We start from the raw sequence: 13,218 nt of genomic DNA, 5'->3' as shown, positions 1-13,218 counted from the left end.
GCTCTGTCTCTAGTGAATCCTCTCACACTGCCCCCCCTCCTGCATATCTAGCCTGTACCCCAATTCTTGTATAAAAATAAATAAATCTTTTAAAAATAATAATAAAAAACAAAAAAGATGCTTATGAACAAATGAGAAACTATTATGAACAAAGTTTTAGAGAAACAGGACAGTGGTAATTTTTTAAATTCTCTTTAGTCATGTTTCATAAAAGAATTCTATTTTATAAAAGTGAAATTATTTATATTGAAATAAACACTATAAGCCTTACTCAATTAAATTACAAGAAATGCTGTTTTCAAAAAATCTCACTATCATCCGATTAACAGTCCCAATTTTAAAATATTTACCAGTATTTCTGAATATCTCCTATAATTTCAAAAGAATTTAACACCCAGAAACTCAAAATTTCATATGAAGTTTTAAAATAGGGGTTGACATTTTCCTGCAAAGAGGCAAACTGTTACATCAAGGAAACAGAAAAAGACGATAGCAATCAATTTATTCCTAGAATACTTTTGTGGTTATGTTTGTCTACCTTAAAAACAATAGTTTTTGGAATCCACAAAACTACTCCCTTGGCATCTTTCTATCTCCAGGTTAATCCAAAACTGTATCAAAATTATGCTAAAAACTTCACTTTAAAACAAATTCTAATTTAGATAATTACTGTAATCCAGCAGGCTGAGAGCAAATTTAGCATCTCAAAAAGAAGGTAATAGACATATCAAAGAACCTCCTTATCAAAGAACCTCAAAGTCAGACCTACTTTCTTCATCTGGAAAGGTAACAAACTTTTTTACAATTTGTCAGAATCAGCCATTTTCGGTTTCCATAGTGTAGTAGTTATCTCGTTTGCCTAACAGAATTTTGCCAGTTTACATCAGCACATTTAACTTCAATATATCTGACTATAACAACATAGCTGACTATAGAATGAAAAAGAGAGTAGAAAGTTCTTTAGACAACAAAAAGTATACTGGGAGTATTGCATCCTGACCCAACAGCTCAACAACCTAATTAAAGCTATAAAATATCTGGCAATTATAAAAATGAAAAAAAAATGTTTTCTTTTAATAAAGCATTACTATCCTCTTTGGACAGTTTTAGGTAACATCCTTCTGAATATCTTCGCACCAGGCATTACCCTTACATATTCACTGAAAACATTTTCACCCATTTCTAACAGAAGTTCAAAGGAACATTTTCACAATCAGCCAAATAACACATAAGCCCTTTTCAAATAAATCTTTTTTGTTGCCAGGAATATTTTTTTGTGGACAAAGTTCTTGTAAAGAATGCTGCCTAGCAGCAGTCAGAAAACCTAGATATTGAATCTAGCTTCATTATTTATTAGCAATTTGACCTTCTTACATACTACAACCTAAGGGCAAAGGTACTGACTTTTATCAAATATTATGCTTATCTTTTTATACAGCAGACACTTTATACCTCTAAACCAGGGTTTCTCAACCTCGGCCTTATCAGTTAACATGGGCCTGCTAATTCTTTCTTGTGGTAGGGTTGTCTTGTGCATTATAAAATGTTTAACAGCATCCCTGGCCTCTACCCAGCAGATGCCAATAGTATCTCTCTCCCCATAACCTCAACTGCAACCAAAAAGGTCGCCAAATGCCTCAAGTGGGAAAGGTTCACCCCTAGTTGGCAGCCAATAATCTGAAAAACATCTAACCTATTTTTCGAACAAACCAATAACCACCTCACGGGTTAAGGATTTTTACAATCAGTTAGAAATATGAAAACTAAAGCTTATTAAGTAGTGTCTTTTATTACACAACTGATAAGTGGCTGAGCAAGGATTTATGCCAGACTTTAGATCTAGCTGACTCCCAAACTTACACATACTCCTTCTAATTCCGTTTTACTGTTTTTTTATACTCAGTATTTGCCATGCTCAGCTACTTAGAGTTTACAAATCCAGTAAGATAATATATGTGTAATTCTATTAATCTAATGAAGATAACACATTACAGATCTGCTTAAAGGAAGATCATATAATAGATGGGTTCATGAAGTGTGATCCCCAGACCACCCGTATCAGCATCACCTAGGAACTTGCTAGAAATACAAATTCTCAGGCTCCAAAACAAACCCAGTGAATCAGAAATTGTGAGGTGTGGAGCAAGTATCCTATGATTTAAGAAGCCCTCCAGATACTTCTAAAATTAGAACAACTGAGGCCTCCCCGGTGGCTTAGCGGTTGAGCCCTGGGCTGCGAAGCTGCCTGTAACATCTGCAGCGCCAGATTGTTCTCAGGCCACCGGGCGAGGGTCCCACACGGAGCACATACATCTCCTGCCGCCCGCTGCTTCCCTCAGCAGTGTACTTCGTCAGTCTGCCTGTTCTGTTCCCCGCTCTGGCTCTGGTGAATTCTCTCACCTTCCCGCGCTTCTGACTGTACCCAGTGCTTGTATAAATAAATAAATAAATAAATAAATCTTTAAAAAAAAATTTTTTGAAAAAAGAAAAAAAATAATGGGAAAATACTCCACCAGGTGCCCAAAAACCCCGAATCCTTGTTTGGCCTCAATTTTCTACTAATTTTATTGAAGCTACGGTTAGTGTACTACAAAAAAATTTAAAAAAAAAAAAAAAAAGGTTGCTCTATCAATTAGATTACCTCTTCTTTGCAAAATTAAACTAGCTGATGATTAAAAAAAAAGTACTAAACAAATATAAGACACTGTTAGGGCACAGAAAGCTGATTCTATTCCATTCATTAAAAGACCTGACTCAAGTCCTTTCTTCTTTCATATTTCAGTATGATTCAATGAAAATGTTAAATAATTTTACAACATGGCTAATTTAAGCCTGGCAAAGCACCACTTTCACATGAAAAAAAAGCACAGGCATTCCATTTCATCCTGACAGATTCATAGTCAAGTAATCCATAAACACATGTCTAAAAATAAGCATCTAAAAATCAAGCCCCAAATTTCATTTTAAAAGTAGAAAAAAATGTTCAATTCTATTTATTTACTTTCCAATCAGTTCAGAGTAACTACAATATTCAAAAAAAAAAAAAAAAAAAGAATGTCACTAGTACATGAGAGCAAAAGAATTTTAAATAGGAAGAAAATGCATTTTAAAGCAGTTATGTGCAAATCTGAACATGTTTTCTGTAATTATAGGATACACTATATTAATTCAAATCACAATGCTTTTCATACCTTTAATACATCCTCTTCAAAAGAACAAACATATTAAACACAAAAATTTAGCAGAGGGCCTTCCTGGTGGCTACAGAGGTTAAGCACAGCACTATTAAGCTATCCGCAGCCTCTGCAGCATGAGTTCGATGCCCAGCCTGCCAGGGAGTACTCACATGATGCAGCAGACCTCTCCTGCCTCACCCACTGCTCCCCTCAGCAGTGTATTTCAGTCAGTCTGCCTGTTGTGCTCCTCGCTCTGTCTCTGGTGAATCCTCTTACACGCCCCCTCCACACCTCTGGCCTATACCCCAGTTCTTGCATACATATTTATGTAATACAGAGCTGGGGTACAGGCCAGAGGCGTGGGAGAGTGAGAGAATTCACCAGAGACAGAGCGGAGAACAGAACAGGCAGAAGGACCTAAACACACGGCTGAGGAGAGCAGCGGGCGAGACAGGAGAGGTCTGCCACTCCATGTGGGTATCTCCCTAGCCTGCGAGGAATCAAACCCGCACTGCGGAGGTTGCGGACAGCTTCACAGCACTGTGCTCAACCCGCTGCGCCACCGGGGAGGCCCTACATAAATCTTTAAAAAAAAATTTAGGGCCTCTCCGGGGTTAAGACGCAACCTATAAAGCTGTCCACAGCCACTGCAGCATGAGTTTGATCCCTGGCCAGGGAGCTACCCACATGGCGCAGCAGACCTCTCCTAACTCACCTGCTGCTCCCCTCAGCAGTGTACTTCAGTCAATCTGCCTGTTCTGCTCCCCATTCTGTCTCTAGTGAATCCTCTCACCCCCAGCATCTCTGGCCTATACCCCTGTACTTGGATGCATAAATAAAAATATAAATCTTAAAAAAAATTTAGCAGAATGCAATCTTGGCCATAACTAGAGTCTTATTTTAGGCTGAAAAATCTACAAAAATCAAACAAAAAAATTCAGAACCATGCTGAAGGGTTTTAATAATACTAAACCAATTTTAAGTTTTGCATAATGATATAAAGCAAATACAGGGGCATGTAACATTAAAGAACGAGAAAAAGTAAGTGTTTTAGACAACTCAATTTTTCCATAAGATGTCAAAATGCACAGTTCAATACTACGACCTTCCCTTGGACCAAAACTACAGCTAACTTATACAACACATAACAAAATAAGTAATAGTTACATAATCAAATAGTTACATACATAAATGGAAGGAGCACATCAACCATGCTGTTCATGCATTCTGCAAAGACAGACAAACACATGAAAAGTAAAAAATAAAAAAAACCTCACTGAAAATCAAATGCTTTAACTATTAAGAGTACTAGAACATAGTTGGGAGACAAGTACAGGAAAGAGAAAAAAGAAAAAAAAAAAGAATATTCCTATGCACATACTGGCCTTTATTAATCAGATCTCAACAGAGCTTATTCCATTATTCCACATAAGAATGAGAAAAAAAGTCTGTTATCTCTTCCCCCCAAGGGCTTGGAATAATTTTAAGAATCTTGGGCCTCCCTGGGGGTGCAAGAGGTTAAATCTCAGCACTATGAAGCTATCAGCAGCCACTGCAGCAAGGGTTCAGATCCCGGGACAGGGAGCTAAACTACATAGCTCAGCAGACCTCTCCTGTCTCACCAACTGCTTCCTTCAGCAGTGTATTTCAGTAAATCTGCCTGTTCTGCTCCCTACTCTGTCTCTGGTGGATCCTCTCAAATCCCACTCTCTACTCCTCAATGCCTACACCCCAATTCTTGAATGCATGAAAATAAATCTTAAAAGAAATCTTGGGGCCTCCCTGGGTGCACATGGCATTAAGTCTCAGCACTATGAAGCCATCCTCAGCCACTGCAGCACAGAGTTTGATCCCCAGCCAGGGAGCCACCCACATGGCACAGCAGACCTTTCTTGTCTTATCTGCAGCTCCCCTCAGCAGTGTATTTCAGTCATTCTGCCTATTCTGCTCCCCACTCTCTCTCTGGTCAATCCTGTCAGTCCCTCTCCCCTGCACCTCTGGTCTACACTCCAGCTCTTGAATGAATAAATAAATCTTTAAAAAAAAAAAAAACCAACAAATAAAAGAATCTTGATCAAATGTAAAAATATTAAAAGTTTAACAATAATCTCCTAATTTATATCAAAGGTTGCCAGATTATACTAAATGCAAATTTTGTTATAATAAATATAATGTGGCATTCCAAGCTTTATGACTCCTCCAAAAATATGAACTTAAAAAGAAATGCTAAGAAATACACCTTTATTGAAAAGTACTTTACACAAATTTACATGGACAGTTTTCTCTCATTTGAGGCAGAGATTATTCTGAATAAAAATGTAATATTTAAGCTGACCTATCTTTAATATTGTAAGAAAAAAAAATTTTAAAGATTTATCTATTTATGCATACAAGAGCTGGGGCACAGGCCAGAGATTGGGGGTGGGGGGGTGAGAGGACTCACTGGAGACAGAATGGGGAACAGAACAGGCAGACTGACTGAAATACACTGCTGAAGGGAGCAGCAGGCAAGTCAGGAGAGTTCTGCTGCGCCACGTGGGTTGCTCCCTGGCCAGCCAGGGGATCGAACTCGTGCTGCAGAAGCTGCGAACCACTTCACAGTGCAGTGCTTAACCCCTTGCGCCATAGGGAGGCCCAAGAAAATTTAGTATTAAAAAAATTTTTATTTTCCAACTTCTACTTTCTTATACAATAATAATAGGAGGGCCTCCCCTGGTGGCGCAGTGGTTGAGCGCTGGGCTGCAAGCTGCAGTGCCGATTCATTCCCCAGCAGCCGGCAAGGGCCCCGCAAAAATAAATAAATAAATAATAGAAAGCTTCCATCTTTCTTGGTTAGCATGATTAGCTTTTCTTTACTCAATCCTGAGTAAACCAAGTTTTGCATTCTATTTGTGATATAACAGCAAAATCACAGACACATTAGGGCCTCTGGTGACGCAGGAGTTAAAGCAGGAGTTAAAGTCATTGCCATCAAGCATGAGTTTGATCCCCAGCCAGGGAGCTAACCCACAGGGCACAGCAGACCTCTCCTGTCTCACCAACTGCTCCCATAAGCAGTGTTATTTCAATGGATCCACATGTTCTATTCCCCACTCTGTTTCTGGTGAACCCCCTCACCCTCTGCACTTCTGGCCTATACCCCAGTACTTATATGCATAAATAAATCTTAAAAAAAAAAAAAATCACAGACACATTACACCATAGCTCCTAAAGAACCATCACTATTTTAAAAAATAACTAAGGCTTGGGCCTCCCGGGTGGCGCAGCGAGTTGAGCACCATGCTGTGAAGCTGACCGCAGCCTCTGTAGCGCCAGTTCGATCCCGGCCAGCAGGTGAGGGTCCCACATGGTGTGGCAGACCTCTCCTGTCTCACCCGCTGCTCCCCTCAGCAGTGTATTTCGTCAGTCTGCCTGTTCTGTTCCCCGTTCTGTCTCTGGTGAATTCTCTCACCCTCCTGCGCATCTGGCCTGTACCCCAGCTCTTGTATAAATAAATAAATCTTTTAAAAAAAAAAAAACTATAGCTTAAACCTATTAAAATTCTAACATTCCCAAAAGAGGAAATTCAATTATAATCAGTGCTCTTCCCATAAGTGAAAATACAAGTAATTTCTTATGCCAGGGTAATCTGAAATTATAATTTTTAAGAGCAGAGGTTACCATTAAATATTTACAATGTGACAAGTAGTATGCAAAGTAAATTACTTATATTATTCATTTATTCTTCAAAATAAACTTTATGTGGATAGGTACATTATCTCCACTTTACAGGAAAAAATAGGCTGAGAAAGACTATGTAACGAGAAAGACTATATAACCTACTCAAAATCATCCAGATACTAAGTGGAAGAGCCAGGATTCCAACTCAAGCAATCTGGGTCTACAGTCAACTCTGCCACCCTAAAATCTAAAATGAAATAATATACAATATGTAGAGAAAAGCAATAATCACTATTTTAATATAGTTTAAATATCTTATGATATTTGAAAATTAGGAAACAATATTCACCAAACTCTCTTTTTAGAAATGATAGTATGCGTTATGTTTACCTATATATACACACAAAGAATATTCAAACACTTACACATATGTTAGAATCACTGATCATATTTGAAGTGATGACTACTGATAATGGTATAACCACTTAATATATAATACAGGGCCTCCCTGGTGGCACAAGAGGTTAAGCACCGCACTATGAAGCAATCCACAGCCTCTGTAACATGAGTTCGATCCCCAGCCGGCCAGGGAGAAACCCACATGGCGCAGCAGACCTCTCCTGTCTCGCCCGCTGCTCCCCTCAGCAGTGTATTTCGGTCAGTCTGCCTGTTCTGTTCCCCACTCTGTCTCTGGTGAGTCCTCTTACTCCCAGCATCTCTGGTCTGTATGCATAAATAAATAAATCTAAAAAAAAAAGAGAGAGAAAAAGAAAAAGAAAAATATAATACAGAGTCTTTCTTTTCCACACTATGCACAAGAAAATTTTTTCGCTGGCAGATGCTGTCATAGTATTTCTGACAATATTCAGAAAACTACCAATGGTATTTCCCTGACACTGTCTATCCATCTCAACACAAACTGATGCAAATGAGGAGAATCTGCCTTTACCTAGAGTTAAATAAAAACTTCCCACTCAAAGCTAATTCACATAAATTGTTATTCTTATATTATTATTATTTTCACCTAAACTGTGCTTATCCTTCTTATATTAGTATTTCCCAACAGTCTTTTGTTTTTTATTTCAGGACAAATTATTTTAAATGAAACAAAATGCCAATACCCGTTCTATAACCAGTAAGGAAAAAATCGAAAAACTAGGGAATAGATGAGTAGTCAAAACCAATATACTAATTTCACACTTAACAACTGAAAATATTGTACATTGATAAGTGCATGTATTCAATAGTTACAAAGAGAATGAATTAATATTCACAAACCAAAATACTTTTGATCACCTAAGAAAGAAGGCATGTTGCTATAATGTGGCCTATATAAAAGAATAAAGATTATCATTGTGTTCCCCAAGTCCTTTCCAATTTAAGATTACTCAGTATAATTTCAACATTACTGATATTTCTGATAGTAACTGCATTAATTCCAAAGCTAGCAGATGAGAAAGCAATGGTAAAACAGAACTGAAATTATTCTTGACCCCAATCTCATAAGTAGATACAAATATATCCTTAGAACAAATTCTAACACTTTTATCATTAAAGGCCACAAAAGAATTTTCCAATGCTGATGTAAAACCAATGTATTTAACAGAAAAGGAGATGAAATGGAAGGCAGGTTCTAAGAAATAAATACAGGGAAAAAATATGGAACCAAATAAATTTCTTTTACTATAATTAATAGCACCTATGGAAGCTAAATCCTTACAGCTCTGCCAACCCCTAACATTTTGATTCAGCAAAAACCTTTACTACGCATGCACACTTCTAACCTACTTTCTAAAAACTCCAATTTCATATACAATATTAAATCATTTCCTACATGTTCACCTTACTAAAAAGGCTAAGGTACAAATTTTAAAAATAGAACGTTAACTAAGAGTGAATTAATGCTGAAATTTTTTAATGGATTTTCCATAGTAAATATTTCTCCATTGAAAGTCACAGAAGAGAATACCTCATAGTTATTAAGCTTCAAGTTATCACTAAATGAACAAACAGTAAATAGGGCAAATTTCAAAATGAGCACATGTGAAAATAGGAACTAAAGACTTTGCTTCCAAAAAGGAAGGAATTTCCTATTAAGAAGTCTGCATATTTTATGTAATTACCAGTAAAAAGCACAAAAAGTGATATTCTTCCACATAAAAGTTACAATAGCACCAGCTACCTTTCTGATGTCGAAATGCTAAAAAGTAAGACACTCAAGTGTATTTATCTTTCTGAACCTAAATTTAAAATTAACATGGTTATATTTCACCATATTTTATGATGTTTAATTATTTATATCATACGCAACATAAAATTGCACTGATTGTACAACTGCGAAAACGTTTACAGGCACAGCTATAAAGTTCTTTTTCCTTAGATTAAGAGTCATATAAATTGTAAATAACTCTCTTTTCAGGTGTGCTTTATTCTTACATAAAGCTTTACGAAAATGAAGTTTGTAAATTTTCATGTAGAAGTTAGGTGTCCCCATCGTGTTGTTTAGGAAAGAAATACAACTTAGCAGACACATAACAGTGTAAAATAAAAACTAAATGCAATCTATAAAAACAAACACACACAATATGGTCATTTTAGTAATCCCTAATCTTAAGAGATAATACAGTTAACTTCAATTGTCATTATACTCTAAAATTAAAAATATCCTCTACAAGGGGAATAAAGATACAAACTTATCAAACAATAAAAAAAAAACACTAAATTTCCTGTGGGATCTAAAGATGCTAATTTTTTTAGAGACTCATGTTTAGTAGATAAACAGTAAGTGTAAAACCTCACCAACAAATGCTTTTTAGAATAATCAATTTTTCAAAAATATTTAAATCTGAGTCATGGTCCTCAATCCTCCTCTGAGAAATCACTTCACTGTTAATCTTCCTCAGAAAAAAAGTATTCCAATCACTACTTTCATAAAGGAATTTACTTCTTACAGACTAGCTGCTGAAATAGATAACTTTACAACCTGCCAGAGACAGTCTTCATGACCATTTTAATTTTCCCCCCATAAACACAAAATACCAAAGTGAAACCAAGCAAATCAAAGTACTTTGGTATATCAAAATTATTGGAAGAACAACTGTCACAAAAAGCAAGCCCTCCACTGACTTTTCCTTAACCGATTTTTTTTTTTTCATATCAAGATTTGGCTCAATAAAACCACAACTCTAGAAATTAAGTGTTATTAGTCATTTGATGCAGAATTTGATAACGCTTTCTATGCATTCCATAACTAAAAGCACAGTTCTAGAGAAAGTTTTAAGTCACATGAATTTCACTTAGAGACACACATACTCCGAACTCAAAGGAGAAACTGTCAATCACCTTACTGTTCACATTTAAGAACCTGCCAGAATATTATTAGTCTTATACCATGAAAACTTTAAATGAAATAGGCATTTATTCACACTAACAATTGACTACCTTTGAAATATGTTAGAAATCAGGAGTTTTTCCATAGTTAATTATCTTCTGGACAAGCAGATCAAGTTCAGCCTTAATAAAATTTTCAATTAATGCAATCTTGAAAATTTCCCACTGTTCTTTAACAATATTCTTTTAACAGAGAACTGTTAACTTTTGTGTATTGCTACTTCTTCTGTAACTTTTATCTTCATTTCGCAACAAAAATGTGCGCAAAATTAGCTCTGCACACTTCTGTGCAGCTACATAATACAAAGAAATAAAACATCTTGATATAAAATATTTTCTCCGAAGGAAAAAAACCTGCCCCACAATTTTAGGACATAGACACTTTAGTATCACTCTTTAAAGCAAAATGTTTACTTACATTTGTTAAGAATTAACTTTCATTAAGAGTACTCTATTAACACACAATTATGTAACTTTAACTAAATACTGTCCATTGCTACAATTCATATCACCAAATTTTTGGTCTTTAATAGGGCCCTTAATATAATGCTTCAGTCACCTCAGGCCAATAATTTAATTCTGTTTTTCATGCCTTATACACTTGCCTACCAGTAAATCTCAATTCCTTTGATATTTTCTATTCTGCAAAAACAGAGGGCTCTATCCCCATCTTTGATCAAAACCAGTTTGTTATACCTGAAACTGCAAAAATTACTGCCTTTCAATAACCACTATCTTTTGAAGTACAGACACCAAACTTTGAGATAACCAAAACTATACACACACAGTTAAAATTCTTGGGTTTCTGTCTTATTCGACAAGCTGACTCAGTACATTTAAAACACTACAGATAAAAACTAAGACACCTACAATCTGAAGCTGGAGTCATCCACTCTTGCCACCACTTCTGGATTTTAACTGGTCAATTACACTGGACATTCTGCACCAGTCAGAGTAAAATTAACAGCTACCCAAAGGTGTCGGGGCCCAGAAACCTCAGTGAGATGAGTGGCAATTCTGGCATCACAGCACTACTGAAATTTCAAGTGAAAACTGAAGTTTAATCTCTGCAATCACCATTTGCTATACAAAATACCCCTGAACCTACACCACATTATCATGAGATCAAAAAGCACTAAATGGCCATTCTATTAAGTACGACAGGAGCCCTGAATAGAAAAATGCTACCTTACTGCAAATTTCATGCTCTATCCTACCTCACCCCATCAGGAGAGGAAAAGGCAAATTTAACAAAGATCTAACAAGAGCACCCTGTGAGGCTTATTACTGCACTATTGATTTCAAACTTCCGAAATGCAGCTCAAAGTTCTAATTAACGAGGTTTAAACACACAAGTCTACTTTTTGCTCTCAAACGAGCACCATATATGCAGGACATGATTCTCCTTTTAAAGCTATGCAAATCAGTTCACAACTCACATTTTTTAAAAAAAAACCTATCGATGCAACCCAGGAAATTAAAAACAATCACTGCAAGATTCTGATGCAATATGCGTACGTGCAGCACTAATTTTCATTTTAATCTGATCTATACCCTTGATCTAGGGCCTAAAGCCAAGATTTAATCGAAATATGCTGAACCTCAAAGCGTCTACTTTTCTGTTCACTTAGTCGACCGGATTACCGAGCTGGCTAATCCACTAACAGTGCACTGTATTCTGCATTAACGGACAATAGCCCTTCGGAAGAGACCCCACAGACAGACCCAGAAGCCAGTCGGCGCCTTGACACTTGCAACCAGGCAAGAAGAGTTCGGTCTCGCCGAACACACCCTAGCGTGAATGCCTTCAAGAGACACACAAAATACCTAAGACCTAGAAATTCGACCAGGGTTATATGTTATAGTCACCCAAACTACGGAAAATTTTCGCATCCTTCTCCTCCCACGGTAGGAGACAAGAGTGACAGAAAGGCAAAGAGCAGCAGCAGCCCCAGAAATGGATACAGGTCAAGTCTAAGTCGAATCCATCCTCTTGATATCTCCTTTTGTTTCTGCTAACGATCTCTTTGATGATGGCTGTCATGTCTGGGAGCCTGTGGCTGAAGAAAAAGGAGGAGAGAGATGGCAGAAGCGGCTGGTGGCGGGGCTTCTTCTGCAGGATGGAAATGGCTCTGGACTTGGCGGTGGCTGATGCCCCTCGCTCGGCTGCCGCTTGGCTCTGGACCGCAGCCGGGTAATGGCTGCTGCGGCGGCTGCTGGATGGTTGCAGCGGCTGGGCCTGCTTCTCCTCAGCAGCCAGAGGCCTGGCAGCGGCGGCAGCGGAACGGGGAGAAGACGCAGAATCCTCGGAGCCGCAGCCTCCTCCGGCGGCCTCCGGAGCCCGGGCCGAGGGGGGTGCGGCGGCGGCGGAGGGGAGGTTTAGAACCGGCCCGGGTCCCTGGCCGTGCCGCCGCCGCCGCCGCCGTGTTGGAGGCAGGAGGAGGGGAGAGAGCAACTCTCCGGCGTTCCCAGCTCTGGCAATGGTGACAGGCGACGCCGACCCCCTCCCCGGAGCTGCGGCCGCCGCCGCCGCTTCTCCCCCCCGCTCCAGGAGCGGGAGGTGCCGCCGCCGCCGCGCCTCAGCCGGCTCCCGCCCGAGCCCAAGGCTTCCACCTTCCCTCTCAGGAGAAGCCGGGGAAGAGGCTGCACGGTTAGAAAAGACCGAGAGGAGGCGAGGAGCGTCGCCGCTGTCGCCGCCGCCGGCCGGCCGGCTCCCCGAGGGCGCTGCCCCCGCGGCTGCTCACGGGCGCTGAGAGGGGCTCTGGGCCGCGGCCGCCGCCGTCTCTCATCTCCCTCGCCTGCGCCCGGCCTCGCCTCGCAGCGGCTCAACTCTCAAACTTCCATCATGGCTGCAGCTTCCGAGAGGAGAGAACTGAGCGCAGCCGCGTCCCGGTGCCCGAACGCGTATCCTGCCGCAGTGCACAAAGAGTCCCGCCACATCACCGCCCGCCGGCCTGCCCGCCCCCTCCGCCGCCGCGCGGGGAGCCGGGGC

At 39.4% G+C, this 13,218-nt stretch overlaps 1 protein-coding gene across 2 annotated transcripts in view; it reads right to left on the bottom strand.

The window, feature by feature from the left end:
* Positions 1 to 12,270, bottom strand: part of PTEN (phosphatase and tensin homolog) — a gene marked incomplete at both ends in the record, with an annotated part of 87,485 nt that extends 75,215 nt beyond the window's left edge. For both annotated transcript variants that reach the window (XM_084244440.1, XM_084244441.1), the window contains one exon: positions 12,192 to 12,270. In XM_084244440.1, the coding sequence (XP_084100566.1) occupies positions 12,192 to 12,270 (79 nt within the window). The remainder of the gene's footprint in view (positions 1 to 12,191) is intronic.
* Between the last annotated feature and the right edge of the window lie 948 nt (positions 12,271 to 13,218).

This window comes from Talpa europaea (genome assembly GCF_964194135.1).
Source record: "Talpa europaea genome assembly, chromosome: 10".
NCBI classification, from domain to species: domain Eukaryota; kingdom Metazoa; phylum Chordata; class Mammalia; order Eulipotyphla; family Talpidae; genus Talpa; species Talpa europaea.
The sequence above is the reverse complement of the archived record's forward strand: the minus strand, read 5'-3'. Positions and strand labels throughout refer to the sequence as shown.